The 27033-nt window shown below is 47.7% G+C and overlaps 1 protein-coding gene and 1 long non-coding RNA gene across 5 annotated transcripts in view; one reads left to right on the forward strand and one right to left on the reverse strand.

Annotated features, from left to right (window-relative positions):
* Positions 1–206: 206 nt before the first annotated feature.
* Positions 207–18147, reverse strand: LOC105239163. 4 transcript variants are annotated; one of them, XR_004624213.1, is made up of 6 exons: positions 17820–18147; positions 15434–15521; positions 8152–8250; positions 3084–3320; positions 1836–2593; positions 207–358 (listed from the first exon to the last, which is right to left on the reverse strand). It is a non-coding gene; the product is annotated as an uncharacterized LOC105239163 (long non-coding RNA). The 4 variants fall into 4 exon arrangements; XR_002143433.2 differs by having other exon boundaries at positions 207–2593; XR_004624211.1 differs by having other exon boundaries at positions 207–2593; positions 8152–8292.
* A 2621-nt stretch (positions 18148–20768) lies between these two features.
* LCP2 (lymphocyte cytosolic protein 2) overlaps positions 20769–27033 on the forward strand; it is a 44414-nt gene continuing 38149 nt past the window's right edge. Inside the window, exons 1-2 of the mRNA XM_002922880.4 lie at positions 20769–21052; positions 25422–25484. Coding sequence (XP_002922926.1) covers positions 20975–21052; positions 25422–25484 — 141 coding nt within the window. The 5' untranslated portion in view covers positions 20769–20974. The remainder of the gene's footprint in view (positions 21053–25421; positions 25485–27033) is intronic.

Here is a 27033-nt window from a genome sequence, read left to right on the forward strand (position 1 = left end):
TGGCTGAGTTACTGTGTGCCCGATTTCTCTACTGTAAGCTTACCCTGTTTCCTCTCTTTTCATGTCCCTATTGGAAGGAAGTCACTGTGTGCAGCCCACAGGTGAAGAGCTGGGAGTTGGTTCCACCTCACGGAGGGCTTACATTTCTTTTTCTTACCCACCAGTTAGCCATTCCTCCATCCGTCAATCCATATTCTTTTTTAAAATGTATCTCAAAATAAATTTGCAAATTTATTTTATTTTGTTGCAGGGGACGCACATGTGAAGGGGTATTATTTCTGTGCCTTGTCTGATACTCATCCCAAATTTCGGTGGTATGTATCTTCTGGATTCTGCCTTCTGGCTCCCACTGGGATCCCTAAATCACAAAATATTGTCAATCACGAAAAGGAAATAAGCATGGTTTGTGTAATCCATTTGTTTGCATGCCAAGTAGACATTTCTCAAGGCAGCTGCCAGTCTGTGCGATTACTGGTCTTGGCTCTGCCATGACAACATCTTACGCAGCGTGCATGGGCAGTACCCCACACCCTGGCTGTCTCTGGCCCGTTCTTTCATCGCTTCTAGAGCGTCAGTGCAATCAATAAAGAGAAATAAATAAAAAGAATAAATAAACCTCTGCTGACCTCTGGTTCCATTCGCATGTCCTAGTTCCCTCTTTTGCTAATTATCCCCATCGAGAAGGACACTAGATTCATACACTGAAACCGGAATTCTCCCATTCCTAGTACAGATGCATACATTAGATTTGCATTTCACATAAAGTGAACTTGGAGTTGAAGACAGATATTTGTGTTTTATAAAGGATCTGCAACACAACACAACTATTGCACATTTTGCAAATACGCCAAATTAGGTATTTTCTGCCAATGTGCAAATAGCCGTGTGGGTATAGCCTAATGGGAAGAGTGATTGAAAGCTGTTGGATTTGATATGAATTTGGCAAATTCTTGCTTAAGTGGAAACTACTTCAGAAACTTTTCTTTCAGCCACCAACCTACTTCTTTGTTGATACTCATCACACTTTGTGATGTTTTCTGTATCTTCCATCGAGGTTGTATATCCCATGAGCCCTGGATGTGTGCAGGTGAGAACAACCAGAATGGTTCCATACGATGGAATATTACCAAGGCTTTTCCCTTTTAATATGTTACCTAATTTAATCTGTCTGTGTGTTATCATTCCCATTTTACAGATGAGGAAACAAAGACCCAGTTAAATTAAATGATTTGTCTGAAAATAAATAGTAATTAGGGGAGACTTGTTAGACACGGCCTCTCTCACCCCTCTCCTTCACCTCCACACTCACACCCCCCACAACACAGAGAAAGGGCAGCACTCCCCTACTCCTCTGGCCCTGTGCTAGCCAGGGTCATTGTGCTGGCACCAGAGAGCCGTAGGGACGGACTACGGGTCTGTCTTGCTCAGGAGGAATCGGGACTGGGTGCTAGTTTACCGTGGAGAGCCAGCACACAGCGCCGTGTCTGGCATCTGATAAGTGGGTAGTAAGTTTTCAGTGAATGTTGGAAGAAAACAACTAGGCGGAAGGTGGCTCAGATCTGAGCTTCCCCAGCACCAGGAGGACAAGCCTCATCCACGCCCTTGGCTTAACACCGGCCAGAACTCTTCATTTTCTAGTTTGTGGGCTTCCCAGATCTTCCCTTTATATAGTCGGTAAAACTGCAACTTGCCTCTATCATTTGCTCATTACAACCGGACAGAAAAGCCTATCTGCCAGGCTCAGGCTCAGTTTTGGTGGTACTTCCAGATAAGGACAGAGGGCCAAGAGCCCAGAGAAGCTTAAAGATCACCCATCACAAGGGAAGAGGTGGTACCTGGATTCACATCCAGGACCAGAATCTGGCCTGAGACGCTCCCCAGAGGTTCGTCCCATGCTCCTGGAGTCTCGAATTCCAGACCTTCCATCTCACTTGTCACGGTTTTTGTTCCTCGGTGAGGAAGTCGAACCAGAGAGTCACACTCTCTTTGGGTCCGGTGGCTCCCCACCCAGCCTAGGAGCCCGGCCTGCACTACGTATTTCCTGAGACACAAGCTGTCCAGGAGCTCCATTTCCTTTTCTGTAACCCGGGGTCAAAAAACCCAGACTCTCAAAAACAGAGGACGAGTCGGTGGTTGCCAGAGGGGAAGTAGGTGGGGTGTTGGGGCAGCTGAAGGGGATGGGGAGCACATTTACGGGGTGAGCACTGAGTAACGTACAGAACTGTTGAATCACTGCATTGCCCGCCCGAAACACATACAACACCGTACTTGACTTATACCTCAATAAAAAAATGAAAAATGAAAAAATTATATTAAAAAAAAAGAGGAGAAAGGATCACGGGAGATCCGATTAAGGTGTTCGTTGTAAGCAGCAGAAACAGACTCTGCCTGGAACAACAAATGACGTGCGTCGAAGAACCGAGGGGGCTGGAGGCTCGGAGAACTGAAGGGGATGCAAAGGGGCCGGTAAGTGGACAGCAGCCAGGGGGTGCCAGGGGGCCTCCCACCTCGGGAGTCAGGTGACGCTCCAGACGGGCCAGCTGAACTTATGTCGCTCTTCGCACCCCCAGCTCAGAGCTCAGAGCTCAAAACCCTGGAATAGAGTGTATGATGGGCCATGTCAGCAGGGGAAAAGGACAGGGAAAACTGGCCAATAATACACACCCCTCCCACCGTGAGCCCCCTGATGGGAGCGTTCCCCGAGGGATGTGTAAGGCATGCGTTGGAAGCAGGGTGGTGACACTAGACAGCCAAAAGTGGCAACTAGCCATCGCTGACCAACTCGAATGGCTTTGAGAATTTGAAATAATTTGTATAAGGTGGCTGACAGAGTGCCTAGTACCTAAACAATTAATTCCATGTCCTGGGCAGATATATGGAAACCTGTAAGGAGAAGCAAAGATAGGAATGATAACAAAACGAAATGAAATGAAACGAAATATAACATAACAACATAACATAACATAACATAACATAACATAACATATCATAACAACAACATAAAAATAAAAAAAAAAATAAAACAGCAGTTCTCTTCCTGGGAGGACTTGAAAAGCCAGTGTAGAATTACACTTAAATTATACCTCTTTTCCAGACTAAGCCAGGGCTTAGTTACGAACACAGGGGTTTCTAACACAAGGCTTCGGTAGACAGGGCCAGTTGGAGGCAGCACGTCCATTGCCAAAGGACATTTCAATGTTAAACAGCACACCCTCCAGAATGACTGTGTCCTCAGGGCTGGACGTGGAGGCCTGGGTTATGCTGCTCGGCCAGCGCTCTGAACCAGAAGGCACACTTCACAGGCCTTCTGAGAGATGGGACTAGGATGGAAAGAAAAAGGTTTAAAACTAAGGGCTGACCTTTGTTCAAAGACCCAAGACCATGTTCCCTTCTGGATATAGTCGAAAAGACACTTTGGTGAGTGTTTTTACCAGAATGAAATAAAAACGGCATCCTTTTTTTCTGCAAGTCTCCAAATACCCAGTTTATGGTTACCTTCTAGCATTTCCAATGCCAGTTTACAGGCCGGGGCCCAGCTAGCTCTAGGAATTACCTGGGAGTTTGCTCGTGAAACAGACCCGGAGGCCTGAGTTGGGGCACTCCCTGAGAGCCCAGGATCTGCATTTCGCCAAGGGTGCCAGCCAAGGAGTCTTTGACCCGGTGTCTAAGTCCCAGTTAGCTTTTCTTTTGCAGTGGAGTAGGCTTGCTAGGACAAGCTTTATGAAATTAAGCCAAATAAAATTTCACAGGGAATGTTGAAAAACACTGAATTACAAAACAGAATATACTAAATATTTACAGAAATTAACTCATTATGGGCATCTCTTCCCATGAGAATAGTTGCCACATTAGCTAGAAATCATTCTTAACAGTTTAACAGGTCCCTTAAGGGCCTCAAATGAACAATTTATTATATTGGCTCAAATTATTGGGCCTATTTAATAGGAGTTCCAACTACTATGTGCTGAAGCTCACTTGGTGCTCCGTGCTGTGGGTTTTAAACACCTGAGTACGTTTCTCTCCCAACTAAACACATCAGGGTGTGCTATTATGATTCTATTTCATTTCTTAAGAGGTTTTATTTATTTATTTTGTCAAGAGACAGATAAAGAGGGGGAGAGAGATAGAGAGAGGTGCCCTATGATTCCATTTCACAGCTAAGAAAACTAAGGCTCAGTACTGTCTTGCCCAAGTCAAAGTCAGGATTCAAACCCAAGGGCACCTGGGTGGCTCAGTCGGTTAAGCATCTGCCTTCGGCTCAGGTTGTGATTTCAGGTTCCTGGGATCGAGCCTGGGGTTGGGCTTTCTGCTCAGCAGGGAGTCTGCTTCTCCCTCTGCCCCTCACCCCACTCATGTTCTCTCTCACTCAAATAAGTAAAATCTTAAAAAAAAAAGATTCAAATCTAAGTCTGTGTGACCTCAGATTCTATTAACCTTTGTGTTGTGTTTGATAGGACCATCATGGCATTTTTAAAGACAGTTATCTATCTATTATCTATCTATCTATCTATTATCTATCTATCTATCTATCTATCTATCTATCTATCTATCATCTATCTATCTATCATCTATCTATCTATCTATCTATCTAAGAGAAAGAGAGAGGGGGAGAGAGAGAAACTTGAGCAGCTCCATGCCCAGTGCCCAGCCCCCCATCATGGCATTTTTAAAATCATTGTTTCAGGGCACCTGGGTGGCACAGTTGGTTAAACGTCTGACTCTTGGTTTTGGCTCAGGTCGTGATATCCGGGTTGTGAGATCAGGCTTCAAGTTCAGCATGGAGCCTACTTGAGGTTCTCTCTCCCTCTCCCCCTGCCCTTCCTCCTCATGTGCTCTCTCTCTCTCTCTCAAAAACAAAACAAAACAACAACAACAAAATATAAAATCATTGTTTCAAGTGTGATGCTGATATTCTCACCAGCCATCCTTGGCATAAGCTAGATTATTGATGTTTCTCTGGGGCTTTTCCCAGGTGGGTACTGGGGTCAACTGCATGGCCTGCCATCTACCATCCCAGTGAAAACAGATTGAACGCCAAGGGCAGCCCTGGCAGGAGGAAATGGCACAAAACAACAGTACATACCCTTTGCCCTGCTGTCAGAAGCCAGATTTCAGCTTTCTCAGTGAAGAGCAGTGGGTGAGGTGTAACAAAATTATAGAAGTTTGTATGTTCCCCCTAAGCAAGTCTACATCTAGCAATTTATCCTAAAGAAATAATTGTGGCCGTGTGCAGCAGTTTAGTGGAAAGAATGTTCATTTCTGGGTTGGTCATAATAGTGAAATTTGGAACCAACCTAAGTAACCAACCATGGGAAATTATTGAAATAAATTCTAGCACCTGAATATCGCAGGACACGCTGCAGCCATTTCAAAAGCTGCTTTGGGATGATATTCAACCATATGGAAAGTTGCTCACAATATGTTGCATATATTTAAAAAACCAAAGAGGTTATAAAGAATTGTATGAAGAGCGTGACCCCTTTTTCACAGTATGATTTTTTTTAAAAGTAAAAAATAAAATTTTAAGTGTTTAATGTTTATTATTCATGTTTCTTATATTTTCTTGTTTCCATAATGACTGTGTTTTACCTTTGTAGATAGAAAAAAATAATAACTTTGTTCAAACTAAATAAAATATGAAGGTAACAGACAACTTGAAGGGATTTAGGTGGTCCATGTGTCTAAAGCCACTGTTCCCCTATTGGCCCCTCTGCCTATCTCCCAGACCTCTGCCTTCTGACCGGCTCAGAACCCTGGACAGTGCCAAGGATCAAGCCATCCTACAGCAGTGTCTTGGACACTCTCTGCAGATGCAAAAATCCCCATAGGCCATTTGGTTATGTCAGTTATGTCGCAGGAGGTCTAGTTTCCCTGCTTGCCATCACAGGGGATTCTTGACCCATGGGCTTCTGACTCTCCAACCCTGGCTGAGCCCACAGATCCCTCTGGTTTTTTCACTTTTTAGGAGAAACCAGAGAAGAAGCTGAAGAGTCACCCAATCTGGAGGGATTTTCACACGTCAGAAATGGAAATGAACGCCCATTGTGGTTTGCTGTGGTCCTGACGGCAGGCCTGCAGCAGCCTCATATGTGGGCCAGCTGGACCTCATAAGGTGCATTCAGTCATGTGTGCTGGGCACCCTTGTCACTCCTAGAGACGCCATGCTGACCTGCTTTCTCAGAGCCCCCCTTCTAGTGGCAGACATGAGTAGTCAAATGACCACTCTTGGTTCATGCTGCAGGAGGGGTCAGTGCAGCACCCTCTGGAAGCACTTAGGAGGGACCCCTAACCCATCCTTGGAGGTTCAGGGAAGTTTTCCAAAGGTGGTGATGTTCAGCATTGATAGGGAAAAGAATTAAGAAGGGGTCCCTTTACACATTCTCACAGAAGGGACGGGATGATGCTCTTAATTTGCGTTGAGTCATCTGAAGTGATTCTGCAGGCACTTTTTTTTAAAATTAAGATTATTTGAGAGACAGAGCGTGAGCGAGAGCGACAGCACAGCTGGAGGAGAGGCAGAGGGAGAGGGAGAAGCAGGATTCCTGCTGAGCAGGGAGCCCAATGCGGGGCTCGCTTGCAGGACCCTGGGATCGTGACCTGAGCTGAAGGCAGACGCTTAACCGACTGAGCCACCCGGGCAACCCATCTGCAGTAACTTTCCACCCAAGTGGGTTCTGAGGGCTCTGAGTCTGGTCATGGGGCCCTAGATCCCTGGCCAGGGCACCAGACAAGAGATGAGAATAACCAGGAGGGGTCCATAAGCCCAGTGAGCGGGGGTAGGGCAACCAAACTCAAAGCTAGACATCGGGTTCCACCAAGCTTCCATCTGAAGAGGGCTGCGCAGGTGGCAGGACAGAGCAGGATGGGGGCAGCAGAGGCTGAGAGGTGTGTAGCTTGGAGAAAGGCCCCCAGGGGGAGCTCAAGGGAGCCGTTGTTCTCAGCTTTCTCCGCTGCAACTGTTGCTTTAAGCTTCCTCAGCCTCTGATGCCAGGAGGAGAAAAACTTGTTAGGGAACCCAACGAGAGAAAAGAGGGACAAGGCTGGAAGAAGAGCTGTTTGGCATTAAACCTAACAGGGGTGGTAGAATATACTACTTAACAAAGAAGGGCTGGTGATGAGAGGCACATGCGCCCCTACGTAGTTAGCCGTGAAGGAGACTCGCACCACTCTGTGGTTTCCCCAAGGCCAGCCATACATCTCCCCACCCTCCCGATGGCCTGCCCCAACCCATGGCCCCTTCTCAACCTGGCCCCCACTTCCCAGTGGCTCCCCCCTGCTGTGTCTGTCATCCACCAGCATGAGGTAACCTTCCCCAAGCATCCAATCGAGAACACCCCTGCCTTGTGTTCTCTCACATGCTGGCTTGTTTCCACGTGTCCACAGAGACCATCCCTCCTGAAAATGGGCTTCTTGCTGCATTCATTGTTCTCTCTCCCATTGTGCTCTGAGAGCAGGACCCTGTCTGGTGCATCACTTTAATCTAGACCTTAGAACAGTGCCTGGTACATCATATGGCTTGATATAAAACTGCTGAATGAATGAATGAATGAATGATAAATGAATGAATGAATGGTGATTGTGTCTGAGGGGAAAGAAAACAAGCTCCAGAATCAGACATGGATGCGCCCAGGATTGAACCCAAGTCCACCACTTACACATGGAGAAATTTCTGAGCCCAGAGTTCCAATTTGTAAAATGGGCTATGCAAGGATCGTGGATTTGCACAGGGCCTAATATAGAGTAAGTGTTCTAAAAGGTAGCTATTTAATTTTATTACCATGATAAAGAATAAGGAAGGAGACTTTTGCTGTTATACCAGAGATGGGATGGGTAAGAGTCCAGAATGGCCAGCAGGCAAGCTGCATGGGTCAGGAAGGGGAGGCAGGAAGGGGAAGATGGAATGACGGGCTCTAAGGCCCTCTAGGCCATCACACAGTGGGGAGGAAAGGCCGAGCTGACAGGTCTCTCAGCTCTCAAGAGCAGGCTGAGCGTGGTTTCTCCGGGCAATCCCTGGGCAGAAACCAGAGCAAACTCAGGGCCCACTATCATTGCTCAGAAGCATGAATGTTTCTGGGAAGGAAGCTCAGCCACCTTTGCTGCCCCGGCCATGCTCTCCCATGATGCCCCAGCCACGGGGCTCTGTTTGTGTACCTGTGTAGACTGCCCTCGTAGAGAAACCGGGTTGGACAACTTGGAGTCCTGTTGTCACGTGATGTAGGTGACTACCCAGATATTGCTGTTGGGCCGGGCCTGCAGAAAAAGGGAAAGTTCAGCCAAATCCAAGAACACCGTCTAGAAAAAACGAGGTAGTGAAGAAAGACACAGTTGGGTCATTGCCATGTGGGTTTGGGCCAATGGCTTCCCCTCTCTGGGCTTCAGTTTTCTCAGTTACCACATGTTTTTGTTCCTTCCCTATATCATTCACTCATTGATTCATTGATTCAAAAATATTTCTCAAGCACCTAGTTTGTACCAGGAACTGCTGTAAGCACTGGGGGTTCAGTAATGAGCAAAGCTGACAAAAATCCCCAGCCTCACGTTTACTGCCCATCGTAAACAAAACCAGGAAAATTGCTGTATCTTAGTTCAGGATAAGTGCTAAGGAGAAAGAACAGTAGAGAAGGGTGACAGGGAGCCTTTTCAAAAGGGTGACTTCAATCAAGGGTGAGTAAAGACCTAAAGAAGTAAGGGAGTGAGCCAGGATGTCATCTGGGCAAAGGGGGTTCCAGGCAGAGGGGAAAGCCAGTGGGCAGAGCTGCCTTGAATATGAAGCTTTCTCATCTCCACTCCTTTCACTGCTCCCAGCTAGCTTGCTGGCTGCAGCTTCCTAAGGGCCTCCCTGCCCTTACTCTTGCCTCTTTCCCCCCAATTAGATGTAGTGGATAATAATCTAAATATATAATACCAGTTCCCCACTTCCTATACCTGTAATGGCTTCAGGCAGCTTCGTACCCATGACCGATGGTGACCTTTCTACCCATGTACCCATAAGCTTTCCTCTCTCTACCCATGACCCAGGCGACCTTTTAAAAAGTAATTCAGTCCCCATCATTTCTCTGCTCAAAACTGGCCAGGTGTCCCTACCACACTCAGAACAAATGGTGGTCTTTCTCTATGGGCTGAGCCCGGCTCTCTCCTCTCTCCTGGTTCACTCCTTCCCTGCCACTCGGGCCAGGCTACTGTTTCTGCAGCCTTCGGGGCTTTACCCATGTCCTCCGCCTTTATATCCTTCCCTGGCTACCCAAGCCTGGTTTCCCGACCTCATGCACATGCCGCCTCCTTCAGAGAGAGCCACCTTCACCAGCCTGTCCACACAAGCAGCCATCACCCTCTGTCCCCTTGCTGTACTTTATCTGTTGTCATAGCATTCATCACTCCCCTCATTTTATATATTCACGGTAGTAGCTGTAATTGATCGGGTGGTTACCACATGCTGGACCCTGTTCTAAACATCCAAGAATTAACTTACCTCCGCTCCGTCTCTGGGAAGATGGTATTATTATTAACTATATGCTCTAGACCAATAACTTGAAATACAGAGAGGTTAAGGAATGTGCTCAAAGCTCCCAGCTGGAAAGTGTCAGAGAAGATTCAAATCCTGGAGCTTCCATTATTAACCACAACGCTCTAGACCAGCACTACGCAAACCACTCTGTGATGACAGAAGCGTTCTGTGTCCATAATGGTAGCCGCTGGCCACAAGTGCCTGTTGAGTGCTTGAAATGTGTGTGACCAAGGAATGGAAACTTTAATTTTATTTCATTTTAATTATTTTTAATTTCAATAGCCACATATGGCTAATGGCTACTGTATTGGACAGTGGAACCCTATGGCCTCTTATTCGTTCCTTTTTAATGTCATCTCTCATAGGAGGAGGGAACTTCTCTGTGCCTCAGTTTTCTTATTTTTATAGTGATGTAAATACTTTATAGGACTGTTGTGAGCATGAGTATATATATTTTATATTATATAATTTTATTACATTATATATCTATTGCTATCTATACCTATATATGGTGCATAAAGGGCTGAGGACATAGCCTGGCACAAAGTATCTACTCAATGCTCATTATTTATCATAATCATCACCATCATTGTCATTCCTATTATCATTATAAGGCTCCATAAGTCCAAGGACTTTGTTCACTGATGGATCCCATTACCTGGAAGATTCTTAGCACATAGTAGGTGCTCAATAAATATTTTTTAATGAATAAGTGAACTGAATTGACTGTGGGACTTGCACAAAAATCAACTGCACAAACACAAACTCTTTGAGGGCCTTGGAAGGGCATGTAAATGAGTGAAGGGGAACAGACTAAGATAGTGGGGGAGGATTGGGGACTGTGGCGAACTGAAAAGAAGGCCAAGGTCAAGGCTTTCAAGATCATTTTCTGGGGGTGGGAGCAGCAGGGAGCACTGTGGTCCCAGGAGAACACCCACAGCTAAAAGGCATCCATGAGCTGCCACTTTGGGGGATTTTGCTATTCCATGATTACAACTGTCTGATTCTCTTTCCCAAAAGTTCAACTCTAGACATTCCATAGTCTTGATAGGCGTTGTTTGCATGTAAAGCAATCCCAGACCTAGCGCTCAGAAAACTAATGCTGTAGATGGTGCCGAATGAAGACATATTTGTTCAGAAGTTCCATGTGAAGAAAGAAAGAAAGAAAGAAAGAAAGAAAAAAAGAAAGAAAGAAAGAAAAAGAAAGAGGAAGGAAGAAAGGAAAGAAGGAAGGGAGGAAATGTGAATGGCTTGCAAACAGGAACATCAGTCTGGGACATGGCAGCCAAGTTGACAACAGTGACAAGGAAAGGATCCAGCACAATGCCTTGTCTAGAAAGAAATCTTTTTTGGACAAGATTTGAGTTCTGGAAACTGTGCTTGTCGTTGACCTGGAGCTCACTGGGGCATTTATTTTTTGTTGTTGACTACAACAGTCGGCAAAATGGCCTCCACCATTTGACTTGCTAGTTCTTTCTCTCTCCCAGCCACGTACAGTTATGTTGATGTAAGGCATAAGTACATATGACACACTTGAATGCTGTTCTAAGAATTGCATCCCTCGTGTGAGTCACTACTGTGTGATCTTGGGCACCTCTCAGACATGGATTAGGTCATCAGGCACTTCCAACATGAAAAGTGATACATCCTTCAGTGATTCTTTTTTTTTTTTTTTAAAGATTTTATTTATTTATTTGACAGAGAGAGAGACAGATGCGAGAGAGGGAACAAGCAGGGGGAGTGGGAGAGGAAGAAGCAGGCTCACAGTGGAGGAGCCCGATGTGGGGCTCGATCCCAGAACGCCGGGATCACGCCCTGAGCCGAAGGCAGACGCTTAACCGCTGCGCCACCCAGGCGCCCCCATCCTTCAGTGATTCTAAATCAGAAGTGGCTCATAGATAATCTACAGCCAACACCTGTGGTTTGTTTGGCCCACATTATTTTTTTTAAGATTTTATTAATTCATTTGACACAGAGAGAGAGGGAGGAAGAGAGCACAAGCAAGGGGAGCGGCAGGCAGAGGGAGAGGGAGAAGCCGACTGCCAGCGGAGCAGGAAGCCTGATACATTGGGGCTTGATCCCAGAACCCTGGGAGCCGAAGGTAGACCGAGATACCCAGGTGCCCCGCTCACATGGTTTTTAAAAGTTAGTCGATATATTAGTTTTCTACTGCTTCTGTGACAAATTATCACAAATTTAGTGACTCAAAACAATACAAACTCATTCTTACACTTCTGGAAGTAAAAACTCTGACACAGGTCTCACTAGGCTAAAAACAGGGCTGCGTTCCTTCCTGAAGGGTCTAGCAGACAAGCTCTTTTCCTGCCTTTCCCAGCTACCACTCATGTTCCCTAGCTGTGGTCTCTTTCTTCCATTTTCAAAACCAGGTCACATCTCTGTGCCTTTCTTCCATAGTCACATCTCCAGGGACTCTCCTCTTCTGCCTCCCTCTGTCACTTTCAAGGACCCTTGTGATTACATTGGGCCCACTCAGATATTCTGGGATTCTGAGATTTAAAGGTCGGCTGATTACCAACCTGAATTTCTCTTTGCCACATAACTGAATGTACTCAAAGTTTCCAGAATTAGGACATTGATCACATTTCCTTTTTTTAACCTAAAATCTAGTTTTCTAGTTTCCCTTAAATGAATACCTGCTGACTGGTGACCCTGGGCCCCCATCTTGCACGAGCAGGCCCTCATTAACAACATGGCAACAATTAGCTTGACCCGAGCTGTTCCGTTTGCCCCAGACGTCACCCCTCCTTATCATCTTCCTGACTAATGCTCAGAGTAAGCTGCCATTTGTTATTTCCCTGGGCTACTGTTTTTCCTACCAAGCTTTCTTCACTCACTTGCATGTTCCCCCTGGCCTCATCAGCCAGTGAACCTGCAGCACAGGTCCTAACGCTTAAATATTCGGAAAGTTCAGCTGTGTCGCTTCTGCTATCTGTCTCCATCAGAAATATTACAGAGTAATGTATGCAGTGCATCCCCGCCCACATGTGATAAGGGAGCCTGGTGTTACAGGCAACCTAGGGAACTCACAGCAATGGAAGGGACCGGGGAGGGACGAGTGAGGCTGAGGAGTTCCCAACGGTGCACAATGCCAGCAAGGATCACCATGTATATGACGGTGTGCCAGGGACCACACGTGGGGCTTGTGATTTTCTTTTGCTGAGTTCTCCCAACTGCTCACTGAGGTGGACGTTATTATTTAGCTTTCCCCATCCCCTTGTGAAAACTGTGGCACAGAGAAGTTAAGTAAGTCGCGCAACGTCACACAGCTGCAGAGGATGAGTTAGGATTCAGACATGTTATTCTCATGCAGAATCTGAATCTTAACCCCTCTAGCTTCTGTCCTCAGAGACAGAGTTGTATGCGGCTTCAAGCTTTTGAGGGGCTGGACTTAGGAGGATAACCTGGACCCCAGGGGATCATTCTAGCAGGTCTCCAAAATGGACTTGAGTCCCTCTGAGTCCCTAAGTTGACACAGGAAACCCTGAAACAGGAACAAAAGCCCTCTGCCAGAGGAGGCTTCAGCTCGGGGGAATTTTGGCCTTGAAGTTGCCTGGGCGAGACTTCCTAAATCATAACCCTTGCAGTCTGGGAGTATGAGATGTTTGTGAGAGGGCATGAACTCTGTAAGAGATTAACAGGGAACACTGGTAGGGTGGGGGAGGGAAGAGGGAAGCCTGTGAAAATCTAGCACTTCTGCTCACTTTTCGCGCATTAAATTTAGCTGTGAACTTGGTGGTTTCCTGGATTTAAGGAGAGCGGCCGGCCCCTCCAGGTCTAGTAAGGGCCCATTAAAGCAGTGCTCCGAGAAGGCCCATTCCACAGCTGGGCAGTGCGGGCTGGGTTCATGGCCATATGCTTGAACATGCACCACCCAAATTATATTCTGCCTGTGGCAAATGAGATTCTGATTTCTTGCTAGACGCAAACAGTCACCGTTTGCCAGGACGAGGAAGGCAGAGGGAATTCTGTTTGACAAGGGCAGATGAGACTCACAGAAGACTGGCCAAAACTGGCCAAGCCACCGGGACAGCGGTGTGATGACTGTGAGCAGGGAGCCCATTTGCAGGGATGACCCCAAACTATGCTTCCTGTCCTGGAAGAGATTTGATAGCGTCCCTTCCACTTCCCCAAAGTCCAGTTTAGCTGCTAATAGAGACGATCATCTTCTGAAGACCCCTGGGATTGCTTTCCAAAATAAACGCCCTGTATCAGGTTGTTGGTATCTTTTTTGTTTCTGTCTCCAAAGAGAAATGGACAGAAAATCAACCAGCTATTGAGAAGTACCATAGAAAGTGAGAGCTGCAAAGAAGCTCTAGAAATTGTCTGGGGAAAGGAAACAAATGTGTGGCATCTCTCTTCCAGGCCAGACACAGTTCAGGCACGTAACATGAACAACTTCATTGCTCACAAAAGTGCCGAGAGGAATGTTAAGTATTATTAGCCTTTTTTTAAAGATGAGGAACCTGTAAAAAGGACTCAAGGACAGACACCCGGGTGAGGGCATTACTGTGATTAGGATTCAAGCCTGGGACCTCCCCACCTCCCAGTCCATGGCTCTCATCCTCACCCCAGGCTGCCTCTTTTTTTTCCCCATGACAATTTTTTGGCCAAATTAAAGAGGAATGGTCCATGTATCCTGGGGGAGTTATGGATTTTGTATTGTGCTATGGCCTAAATACTTGTGTCAAATTCATATGTTGAAATCCTAACGCCCAAAGGGATGGTATTAGAAGGCAGGGCCTTTGGGAGTTCCTTAGGTGGTGAGGGTGGACCCCTCCTGAATGGGATCAAGGTCCTGGTAGAAGAGATTCCACAGAGCTCTCTAACCTGTCCTGCCACATGGGGACACAGTGAGAAGGTGCCGGCTACGACCCAGGAAGAGGTCTTCCACCTGAACACGACCACGCTGGCACCTTGACCTTGGACTTCCAACCTCCAGAACTGTGGGAAATACATTTATGCTGTTTATAAGCTACCCGGTCTGAGATATTTTGTTATAGCAGTCAGAACTGGACTAGCCACAGAGCCCACCCGACTCCGTGCAACAAGGTAACTTATTAGAAGGGTATGGGGTATTCCCATATTTATGAGGATGACTTTAAGAACTGGCTTGCACATGAAGAAGCCAGACAACTCTTGGGGGTCTCCCCAGCAGGGCTATGTGGGCTTCCTCAGGGTCCCAGCTGGAATGAATGTGGGCAGTCACTCAACTCCCTTACTTCACTCTCCTCCTCCAGCCCCTCACCTCCCATCCCGCACTCGGCCTGACCCAGCTGAGCTGTGGCCCCACGTGCACATCTCCCTACTTGAAGGGTACATTTGAGGGACTCCATGAGCCTGTGCCACTCACCCAGCATTAGAATTGCCAAGCTTGTATCTTTTTTTTTGTTAGAGAAAAATATCTGCAAACCAAGATCGATTATTTGAGGAGCACTCAAAGACAGAATAACCTTTCTTTCATAGCCTAATAAATATGGTTGGCATGACCTATTCTGAGTAAACACTAATTATTCATCTAGTAAAACTTTCATCCTTGGAAACTGCATCTTTCAGTGGGAAGAGTCTTAACGTCAGACCGGTCTAGTTTCAAATCGCAGATTCCATGTCTGATTATCTGTGAGACCAGGGACAGGCGTCTGTTCTCTGCAAGCCTTTCTCTGCAATCTGTAAAATGGGTATGTACCCTCTACCTCCCTTTCCCAAAGAGCACTCACAAGGATCACATGCTATAACACACATAAGATTCTAGCATTCCTTTCCCCTAAACCCTTGCAGCCTCATGGAAGGGCTGGATAGACATAGCATGTGTTTTCTAGATCCTCTTCTCCCCAAACCCCTAACCCCCTCCTTCTAAGGGACCCACTGTCTGTTCCAGGAACATGCTCACAGGAAGGCTCTGACACTCACATGCAGTAAGGTGGGAGGACTGATGAGGCCTCCCAAGGTGACTCTTCTAGGACAGTGTATTGGAAGATGAGCTGTCTGGGTCAAAAACCTGGAAGGTCAAATAGAAACTGGTGGTCAGGGCACTGATATTTTCAAGACAGGTAATGCAGCCGACATCAGGAGCTCCAGCAATAGTGAGAGGGCCACAAGCACCAAGGCCACAAGTGAGGCAGGAAAGTCCAGACTGAAAGTCAACAGCTAAGTGACTTACTGAGACCCAACGGACAAGCTGTACAAGTAGGACAATGGATGGAAATCCACCCAGGCCTGGGCTGGCTTTCCTGCTCTGCATTTACTAGCATGGGAATGTAGGCAAGAGAATTTTGGTCTCTCCGCATCTGTAAAATGGGAGCATTGCCATCAAGCCAGAGGGCTTTCGTGCAGATCAGAGCGGCAAAAGAGCTCTAAGGAATTTGATCCACGCAGGGCTGCTGAGCTTGCTTGTTGCAAATCTTTGCTTCCGTCTAGGGGACGTATGTGTTTCCCGGGCCACTGCTGTTACTTGGGAAGAAACAACTGGAAGAGGCCACATCTACCTTTTCTGGGCTGTGGGTTAGACTGCTTTTGCTTTCCTTGTACTCATCCCACCTCTTCCCCCAACTCTGCCTCTCCACAGCGTGTCCGAGAAGGGGGGCAGTGCCTTTTCTCTTTTATCGAGATGAGAAGCCTGCCTTCCCCTCTCCTGCCCCTGCCCACATCCCACCCACCCTTGCGGCCACTTGGGGAGTTTCCCTTAGTGGCAGAGCTATCTGGGGATAGGCTGCCAAAGTCAAAAATAGGGCAGACGTGGAAGGGAGGCTTGACAGGAAGTCCAAATAAGCACTTCCTCCCACCCACTTTCAAACTTCTGAGGTACCTCAGTTAAAACAGCAGAGAACGAGATAGAGAGGATGAAAAATACATTTTTTTTTGAAAAGAATGAACTTGTCAGCTTTGAGGAAATGGAAAATATTGGTCCTCATTGTCTCGCACGTAGCGACTGATTCCTACTTTCCTCATGTGTATCCCAGGATGGGGGCGGTGAGGACTGTGTCTGGTGGGGTGGCAGGAGTGTCTCGGGGGCAGTCAGGACAGAGTACAGCCTGGCCTGAGGAAGGGCTGCTGTGGGCTGGCACCTGCAGCCTCCAGGAGCTCTGGTGAGCATGGCCCCCTGCACCTCCCAGAGTGGTTGCATGGCAAGCCTGTCCCCCCCGGCACACCCATTCTGAGGCAGGGTCACCACATTCTGTGTCTTAGTGTATGGCCACCAGGTGTGTGGAACTGCCCTGCCCGGGAAGTGGTCAGGGCCCCTTCTGGGCTTTCCTGCTCTACCCTCTTGTGGGGGTGGAGCCCTTTGCCATCCAGAAGGATTCCACACAGATGGCGTTTCCACTACCGGCGTCTGAAAATGGAGGGGAAAACTGTCCCCTCCTTGTGAAGGTGACAGCTTGTTTCCTCTGTAGGCAAACCTACCCAGGCCCTAAAGAAAGTTCAACAGCAATTCACTCTAGCACTTCACCTCGAGTGGCACATGTGGCCATAAAATGTTGGTGGAGGTGAGGCCAGGGTCTACCCACGCGAGGGCATTTGTCTCCATTGCCCACAGCACCCCATATCGTCAACCTCTCGGGGCCACACGCCACCACTTTTGTCTCTCTCCCCAGCCAAGACCCTCGGAACAAATCAAATCCGAACAAGCACATCCTCTTACCCACCTTCTAATGCCTTAGGGGCCTCTCCTAGGAAGGTCAACACACTCTCCCCTCCGAAGGCCTAATTTCTGTTCTCTCCTGATGTCCGATGACAAGTCCCCAGACCCTGCCCCCACCCTACATGCAGAAACTGCAGCTCCCAATTGTCTTCTGAAGAATTGCTTAGCTCTCACCCCTCAAATGAGCTGTGAAGAAGACAATTATCTCCCCACCTGATTCTGCTGTGAGTTAGCGGGAAGAGAGGGGGTTTCAATTCCAGATGGGGTGGGGTGAGGCAGGGGGAAATGGGGAAAGTCCCCGAATGTGGGGTGCAATGTGCAATTCCTACATCTGCTTTTAGTCCCTAAGATAAAAAAAATCTGACACCTCACTCCCTACAAGCATCGCTTTCTTGTCCACAAGCTCATTGATCCCACATTTAAAATTCCTATCCCGAGAGCCCCTGTTCCCTATACCAGCATGTTGTTCTTACTGTGCGCAGAGGCTGTTTGCCTCCTTCCTAATCTGGAGATAATATCCCAAAGCCCGAGAAGGCCTCTGCTAACCTTTCCACTTGCTCCTTCGCGAGTCCTGGCTTTCTCCACTGGCTGAGGGAGAAGGAGAAATGGGAGAGGACATTCCCACCCAGGCCATGGCTTTCCATCACTGTGCCGTACCTGCCCGTCTCTGTGCTCTGCTTCACGCTTGAAGTCAAGACCGATGCGTGTTAAAGGATTGGTGTGAGTCGGCCCAGCCTTCATTGCTGCAGTGCCCCCTGTGCTGCAGGCGGTACCGGTGGGTGGTGGGCGGTACCCAGGGGCTGCGGCTATGACTCTCCATCTTACGGGCAAGGAGCCTGAGGCTGGGCCCAGCAAGCCGGCCTGCACAGGATCACCACGGTCCTTCTGGCATCCTAAGCCTCTCTTGGGGATGACCTGGCCCTGCCCCCAGAGCTTCTGGAACCCTCGGCAAGAGACAGGAGATGTGAAATTTGCGAGTGTTGGGAAATCACCAAGGTCTGAGGAAGAGGAAAGTCTCCAGGCCTGAGGCAACCCACTTCCCCTCGAGTCACCTGTTCTTGTCTGTTCAGTCGCCCTTCTGAGGAATGAGCCTGTGGTCGTATGGGGAGGGGGCACCAAAGGCCTCGTAGAAAGTGCTGGATCCTCTTTGTAACTTGTCCAGATTGACAACCTCCCTTGCTCTTCACAAGAAGGAGGCTGATAGAGTAGGACAGAGCGCAGGCTGTCGAGACAGAGCCGGGTTTGACTCCCTACTCCACCTGGGTGATTTATGGAACATCTCAGAGCCTTGAGGTGACAGAGAAGGAAGAACGGGGGCTCTGGACCCAGAGAGGGCGCCAGATGAGACCTGGCTGCACGACATACTTGCTGGGCGCAGGGCAGCAATTAGCTTTACCTCTCTGAGCCTCAGCTTTCCCTTCTGTAAAATAGGGGAGGTAATAGTGCAAATAATTAAATAAGACAATTAGTGGCACATTTTTAGCCTACTCCCTGGCGCATGGGAAGGACTCCAGGTGTTTCTCCCGTGATGAGTCTCATTTCCATCACCACCGTCATCCACATTTCTCACCTGCCGAGTCTCTCTTCTAAATGTCCTCCACGGATCATCCATCTTGGCCACATTTATTGGAGAGTTCTTTCAAAGGAGCCTACTTTTTAGCTATACCTTAATTCAATTTCTGTGTTTCTGTAGATATTTATCCTCCTGAGTGGGAGTGAACATCATGAAAAAAACTGTTTCCACTTGTAAGAATGATCTTAAATATTCCTTTCCACAGGTGCTCTGTGTTTGTTTGCTCACAAAGCACATGCCAAAACACCCCCCCCACACACACACACAGGTCCAGAATGTCCTTCCTCTGCTCCATTTCCAAAGGCCCTGCTGCAATTCCAGCTAATTCCACATCTTCTTCTTCTTTTTTTTTTTTAAGATTTCATTTATTTGTTTATTTGAGAGAGAGAGAAAGAGAGAGCAGGGGCACGAGCATGGAGTTGGGGCAGAGGGAAAGGGAGAAGCAGGCTCCCCACTGAGCAGGGAGCCCAATGCGATGTGGGGCTACATCCCAGGACCCTGAGATCATGACCTGAGCTGAAGGCAGATGCTCAACCCACTGAGCCCCCCAGGTGCCCCCCATGACAACTTCTTTGACTACCCTACCCCAGAAATGATTTCTCTCTTTCCTTCTCTTTTCAAATAGCTTTTTGTCATTGACCACTATTTCGGTGATTTGAAATGCCAAGGGACCTCTCCCCCCAATGGCGGGGCTTTTGAACAGCAGGCCGTGCCCTGCCGAGCACATTAGTAATTGAGAGCTCTTAGGTCCCAGGCCCTGTGAAGAGCACTTGGCTGGGTGACCTCGATTGATGACTGGTGCTCCCAGCATCCCGGGCACCACATCCTATGGACCGTGTCTCAGGTGCTGGGCCTGGAATGAAGTGCAGATCTATAAACTCACAATGACCTGGAGAGGCTGGAGCAGGGACAGCAGAGCTCCTCAGATCATATGTAAGATGGGAACTCTGCGTGGCCAAAGCTACCCTCGGAAAGCCTTCAAGAACGGACCTCCTCAGGGACTGAGGCAGTGGGTGCAACTTAGCGTGATGCTTTCCTCAAGCATCAGAACTGAGGGCTGTGTGTGTATGTGGGCGTGCAGAGCATTGGCTGAAGTGGAGAAACTGTAGAGACTATGAAGGTGCATGAACATACTTGCTCTCATACACCGGATTTGCCCTCTGCCAGGGAGGTCCTCACACTGTGAGAATTGCGGGGTTCTGAGACCAGCTCAGAGAGCAGCAGATGCCCGTGTCCTGCCCCAGGGCCACTCTAGAGAATGTAGTCTTTGAGTAGAAGATACAGGGGAATCAATGGTGACTAGAATCTATGTGGGAAACCACAGCGGATAGAGCCCGTGGCAGCGCTAACAGCAGTCGCTATTTGTGTGCTCTTGATTTTTTTTTTTTAAGTTTGCCTGGTTAACTGCAGCTAAGGTTTTTGTGTATATGAGACAATTCCTGTTTTCCTACTTTATGGATATGGAAACTGAGACTCCTCGATTTTAAGCCCTTGAGGGAGGTTGCATAGCATGGAAACAATCACATCAGAAGGGAAGCCTGGTTCTGCCCGGTGCGGCCCCTTTCTCAGCCCTGGGTGCCCGGCTCACTCCCTGAGAACCTTCCTGTAACTCCACGGAGGCAGAGGTGGCTGAAGGAATGTCAACACCATCCTTTTGGGAGAGACTGAGGGATGGCTGGAAAGCACTGAAAGGCCATGTTCCTTACCCCTGCCGTTTGCCGATATGGGAGATCACGTATATTTGAGGTCAACCGTCAAAATAGATTTTCATCTGCAAAGACCCAGCCAAACAGGACAGCGATATAAATATCTGGGTGCCAGGAGTTTTAATGGAAACACACTTGGGCTCACACTGGAGTCTAAGTCCCCTTCCCTGCCCCTCCCGCGGGGCAGGGGTGGCCAGGACCAGGGCGAGATTACCAACCCTGTCGCTCTCTCTACCTCTCCAGCCCCCAGAGCCGGGCTTCCTTGTTTACTTATTTAGAGCCGAGCAGAGGAAGTGGTAAAGGAAACTTGCTGAGTCGTTTTCTGAGAAGAGACCATATTTGTTCGCAGAGGAAGCCGTTGCTTTCTGGGATCTGGTTAGAGCAGAAAAGACGTGTGCTTCAACAAGGGGGTTCCAGAAGGTGACTGGGAGTTGGAAGAGCCAAGGACACCTCTGCGCTCTGGATTTGGGGTTCTCCGTCCATGGGTGCAGCACCCATGCTCCGCTTGTGAGTTTTGTCCCTGGAGAGCAGCCATGGCATTGAAGAATGTGCCCTTTCGCTCAGACGTCCTGGCCTGGGACCCCGACAGCCTTGCAGACTATTTCAGGAAGGTGAGCCTTGCTATTTGTTGATGGTGAGGCTGGCGGCCCTCGGTGGGCTGGGCAGAGGCTTGAAGAAGGAGTCCGAGCAGAACATGAGAGGTGTAAAATAGAGCGGCGGACCTTCCAGCCCCGCGGCAGCCTTACCAGTTGAGCGAGCGCTGTGTAGATAAACGTACATGTTTGAGCGTGCCTGGTGATGAGTTCTGGGGAGAAGGGAGGCCCTCAGTTGGATGTCACCTACGAAGTGCCAGGCTTTAGTTTGCATTCTGTAGGCACTGCCCCATTTAACACTCTCCAGTATCGCTGTCCTCTTGGCTCAGCTGCAAAGTAGGCTCAGGGAGGTTCAATGGCCCAAAGCCCCAGGGACTGCATGTGACAGAGGCAGGATTCCAGTCACGCCTCTCTGGCTTCAAAGTCCATGCTCAAAGACTCAGAACTGCTATAACCACTAATGAGATTGAGGCTGCTTGATAGAAAGGGGTGAATGGAGCCCTGGGGTGGGAGAAAGCAAAGTCAGGACCGGAGGGATGGAGAAGGACGAACAATGCCAGAGATGGCGTCTGGGCAGTCATTGCTCATGACCTGAAAGAGGGCTCTTCAAGCCCTTACAGAGAATAGAGTCTCGCTGGAGCTTTAGGGGGGTCTTGTGAAGCAGGCGGGAGAACTGCTACGAGCTCTGGGTTGTGATTGGTTGAGATAGCTAGGGAAACTGAGGCCCCTAAGAGGAAGAGATTCGCCAGCAGGGTCAGTGGCCAGGCTTGTGGCAGACCTGAGACAGGAGTGTTACTATCCTGCCTTCTGGCCCTGGAGGGGCTTGCTTAAGGACCCCTGTGCTTGGTCATCTGCTGGGGGGACCACAGGCCACACATCTGCTTGGGCACATCCCAAGCCACATGACTTGGGGACTCTCCATCCCTGTTCAAGGGATAAGATGTCTTGTGAGGGACATCGAGCTTCTAACAGCCCCATCCCTGGCAGCTGGGATGGAACTCAGTTGACATTCTAGATAGTTGTAAAGATGAGATTTGAAAGTCAAGACTTTAGAGGTCATTTAGGTCAACTTTCCATTTTTTCTGGGGGTGGAACATGGCTCCCTGGGACACATAGACACCTGGGGTCTTTCTAGCACCTCATTGCTCCCCCTCCACCTAAAAAAGAGAGATGTGAAGATGCAGAATCGGGTGTGGCATGAAAGAGGCATAGCCCACAGATCCTGTTATTTGCTGCTTTGTGTGTATCTCGTTTTTGTTCTTCTTTCCTCCAAAAGGTCACAATAAACTTAGGTTTCAGCCCTGTGGGTGCAAAGGTGGTTGGCACAACTGACTTTTGAAGTATTTTTCTTAAATGTAGACCAAATAAATTAGGGCAAGAAGGTGAAATTTACCGCGATGCTATAAAGTGGCATGTTAGTTCAATTAAAAAAAAGAGAAAATATTGAGAATTGGTGAGAGGGTCCTGGGAATGGCCTGAGAGGCCCAGACAGGCTCCATCTTCAGTGTAAGAACTATACAACAACTTTGCAACTGCAGAATCCATGGGCAAATCCCCACTTAGTGCAGGGAGATGGACGATAGGTCAGGGGTGATTCGGGAAGATGGCCATCTGCCTGAACTGGGGGAAGGGAGAGCCTCCTTCTTGGAGACCCAAGACCCTGGGACACATCTGTAGCACTGGGACACGTTCCATCTCTTGACATAAAAGAAGAAAAGAAAAGAAAGAGAGAGAGAAAGAGAGGAAGGAAGGAAGGAAGGGAGGAAGGAAGGAAGGAAGGAAGAAAAACAGAATAAAAAGGATGAAGAGATGGAAGGGAATCTATGATCTGGAAAGTCCCATCCCCCACAGACTCACATGGATGCCCTTCAAATCCTGGGCACCTTAATTCCCCCAGAGAGAAAATATCAAGTGAACTGACCATGGAGTCATTTGGGGATGGGTCTTGGTCATCAACTATTCTATTCAAAGGATCCATGACCAGGTGCAAAGCAGAGAGGTTGGGCCCCCTTTGGAGACACCTCCCAGCCAGCTCTAGGGTCAGACACTTTGTTTGGAATCCTGGCTCTACCACCTGCTAGCTTGGTGACCTTGCCTTCGTTACTTCACCTCTCTGAGCCTCAGCTTCCACATCAGTAAAATAGAGATGCTAACAGCAACTCCCCTCATGGGATTGTTGAAAGAATTACAGGAGATATGGTGGGGGCAGCATTCAGCAGGTGGAGGGGAGCCAATTCATGTTTGGTATTCCTTTGTTCCGACTCTGTTTACTGGCTTCTAGCTGGGGATGTCCATGCAGATCGGCAGGCCTTTGTGTCTTACTGTCTTAGGTATGTGTAGATCATCTTCTGTCTGGAATGCACGTCCCCGAGGACAGAGGTCGTGTTTTGGGTTTCTTTAACTCTTCCAATTTCTTTCTTTCTTTTTTTTTGATCTTCTTTATTTATTTGAGAGAGAGAGAAAGAGCAGGGTGAAGGGCAGAGGGAGAAGCCGACTCTCTGCTGAGCAGGGAGCCTAATGTGGGGCTCGATCCCAGGACTCTGGGATCATGACTTGAGCTAAAGGCAGATGCTTAACTGACTGAGCCACGGATGCCCCTAACCCCTCCAATTTCTTTCAACTTGGCAAGAGAGCATCCCTGTGCCATTTCTAATCCCAGCTGTGCTCGCAGCCTACTGTGTGACTTAGGGCAATCCCTTCCCCTCTCTGGGCCTCAGTTGTCCCATCTACAACACCAGGGACCTGCTCTTAGACCACTGCCTACCAAAGCTGGGTGCTCATAGAATCCTCCATGTGCTTGCTAAAAATACAGATTCTAGCCCCCAGGCCCAGGTATTACTGGATCAGAATCAAACTTCTAGGGAGGCCCCAGTCTGCGGGGCTATCTGTGTAAGTAGGGTCAAAGTCGGCAATCTGCAAAATCAGAGCTTTATCTGACAATGATGACAATGAATGATGAATTAAAGGCAGCTAAATATTCCAAGAACTACTTCTACCCCATTGCACGGAAATAGAAAGGAAGCCCATGGTGCCTCAGATGTTGCTCAAGTTCACACCGACCTCAAAATCAGCTTTTTCTGAGCTTTCTAACGTTTATCCCACCCTTTCAAGCCAAGAGACTACAACAATTATATTCACTTTTTAGATTGATCGACCATTAAAAAAAGATCATGATTTGCCCCCAAAAGAAGGCTGACAAATTGTGAGCCTCACACTTGTGATGAGAACCAAAGATTCTAGAGGGCAAACATTTCACCTTAAATCCTCCAGTTGGGAGTATCACATCTGGAGGTATTTCAAATGCAAATTCTTAGGCTGTTGAAAACCAGGTGAAACAGAAAACTGATAAGATTGTCAATTGTTGTGACTCTTTGGGAAAGCAACCAAGATCATTCTGGTTGATCTTATAACCTATTCTGAGAATCCAGCTTAATTTATCTTAAATTGTGCAAAAATCTGTGTGCAGAAGGATATCCATGATGTTCTTTCTATATTTTGATCTGGATGGTGTATTAAGGCACACTTAAATTTGTTCGCTTTACTTACTATCGGTTATCCTATTACTAACGAGAAGGGGAACATTCCTGATAGAAACATTAAAGCCTTGTTCTGACGCCCGACTGTCACCTCTGTCACTGGCTACCCATGGACCTCATCCAAGTTACTTCACCATCTGCACCTGTGGCTCCCTCTGGAAGATGTGAGGATTAAAGACTTAATATCAGTTAAAATACCCACAAGAGCGACTGTTAGATAGCGAGCTCTCAATAATTATCAACAGTTTCTATTACCATTAATGGAACAGCAGTTTGGTAAACCACCTAAATGATCAGCAATAAGGGAGTAATTAAAGAAAATAATGTTTAGCCTAAGTTTGTGATAACATGAGGCAATGCTTATATTATCATCTTAAGGTAATTTTAAGAGAAAAATTTAGGATAATAAGATTAAATGTGAGTGATAACCTCCATTATGTTTAGAGATATGCTCAGAATAAGGCACTGTAGGAAACACATCGAATGTTCTCCAAGGTTGTCTTTTGGTGGTGACACAATGGTTGCTATTTATTTTCTTTTCTCACCTCTTCTCTGCATGCCTGAGGAGCCTGTGACCAGACCTTGTAGGCTTGGAGGCACTCTTTCTGTAGATGTTGGCCCCAAAACCTTAGACAGAGGCAATTTCTCCATTTCAGAGAGTCCCAAGGGGCAAGTGAAAGCAGAGCTGAGGTAGGGATGGGGCCTGTCTGTTAGACACTGGGGGGAAGGGGGGTAGGGGTCTGGCTAGCCACAAGTACCACAAATTGCTAAGCTTCGGGGGCAGGCAAGTGAGGGGAACCAATGGCATGCACCTGTCCACCACTGACAGCACCTTCCCCTCCTCTTTGCAGCTGAACTACAGGGACTGTGAGAAGGCAGTGAAAAAGCATCACATCGACGGGCAGCGGTTTTTGGTAAGTGCTGGCCAGTTTGACACACTGAGACCAAAGCTGTTCCACATGTTAACCAATTATGGCAGGGCCAACTGGTCTACCCTGTACCTGGGGATGCTCAGGGTCAATGCCCATCTTCAGAATCCCCACACAGCCCTTTGCCATCTTCTGAGGTTTTGTATGGCCCCTGCTATCATCACCTCTCAGAATCCTTCTATTCAGGATACCTCCCAGGTCTTTCACTGACACCAAGGTACATTCTAAAGTCAAAGTATAAGAAGGAATCCAAGTACAGTTCACACACACACACACACACACACACACCCACCTTGAAAATCTTTTCAAATGCCGTCTATACTTTGAGAAGCCTAAGGGGAAAAAAGACAATTTGGGAGAACAGAAGATTCTTTTTTCCCATCTCTCATTCTGGAGTTCATACTCACTGAATGGAATAAAGTGTGAAATCACCCTCATTATTCATTACATCCCTCTTTCTCTCTACCAAATTCACATAGTTGGTTTTTGGCCAATTAAACACAGATGTGGATAGGACTCTCTCTATTATATTGCAAAGAACTTTAATATAATACTAAGATGTGGTCGTACGTGAGGGACTAAGCCTTTGAATGGAAAGAGATGGAGTTCTGACAGGTGAGAGGTGGCTGGGGGGTGGTCTGAACATTTCCCCTGAAATGCCGCCTTTGCCTGTGGGCAAGACAGATCCCGGCTGTACCAATCTATCCCCTTCCCATCTCATGTTTCCTCGCCCTCCAAAAAGAAGTGGGAGCAAGACTTCGAAAGTCTCATGAGTAGATGCTCCCAGTTTGGGTTTGGAGTGAGGAAGGCAAGGTAAGTTGTGTTTCCCTGCAAGGTGTGGTGAGCCGCAGTGAGGTCAGCAGCCATGAGACTTTGGGTTTAGAAGGGGCCAGAAAGGCCATAAGCTCTAGCTTTTTGTCTGGCACTCCAATCCATTTCCTATGTTACATCCCTGCCACTAACATCTGTTTGACTTATTTTAGGGATGGTGAGCTCACTATCACACATAGTCATCTGCCCCTTTCTAGGAAGCTCTTCAGTTTCAAGCTGAGACCGAACTGCACCCTGTTGGTCTGAGTTTGCTTTCATGTGCCATGTAAGACACGTGTATTCACTGTTTCACCTAAGCCAAGCATGAATTCACCCATCCACTCACTTCACAAGCAGTTTTCTGGGCTCCCTTTACGTACTGGACCATGCCACACCAGGGAAATATAGAGATGACTAAGGGGTGATTCCTGCCTTCCAGAAGCTTGTTTTATGGCAAAAAAAGTATCTTTGGGAAGGCTCCAACCACCCCGTTTGCAAGTGAGGAAATGTGTACAGAGGTGTGGTGTTAATTTTCTAAGTCCCATACCTAGTCATTAGACTAAAGCACACATTCAATTTACTTTAACACTGCATGAGTTTTTAGCGACATTATTCCTTCATACTGAGCCTTGAGCCTAGGGAATACCTGGAGTTTTGTTGCTGTGGAACTTGCACATTAGTACTAAATGTAAATATTTCCTTCTGATGCCTTTACCATTGAGAA

Source organism: Ailuropoda melanoleuca, chromosome 3, assembly GCF_002007445.2.
Source record: "Ailuropoda melanoleuca isolate Jingjing chromosome 3, ASM200744v2, whole genome shotgun sequence".
NCBI classification, from domain to species: Eukaryota; Metazoa; Chordata; class Mammalia; order Carnivora; family Ursidae; genus Ailuropoda; species Ailuropoda melanoleuca.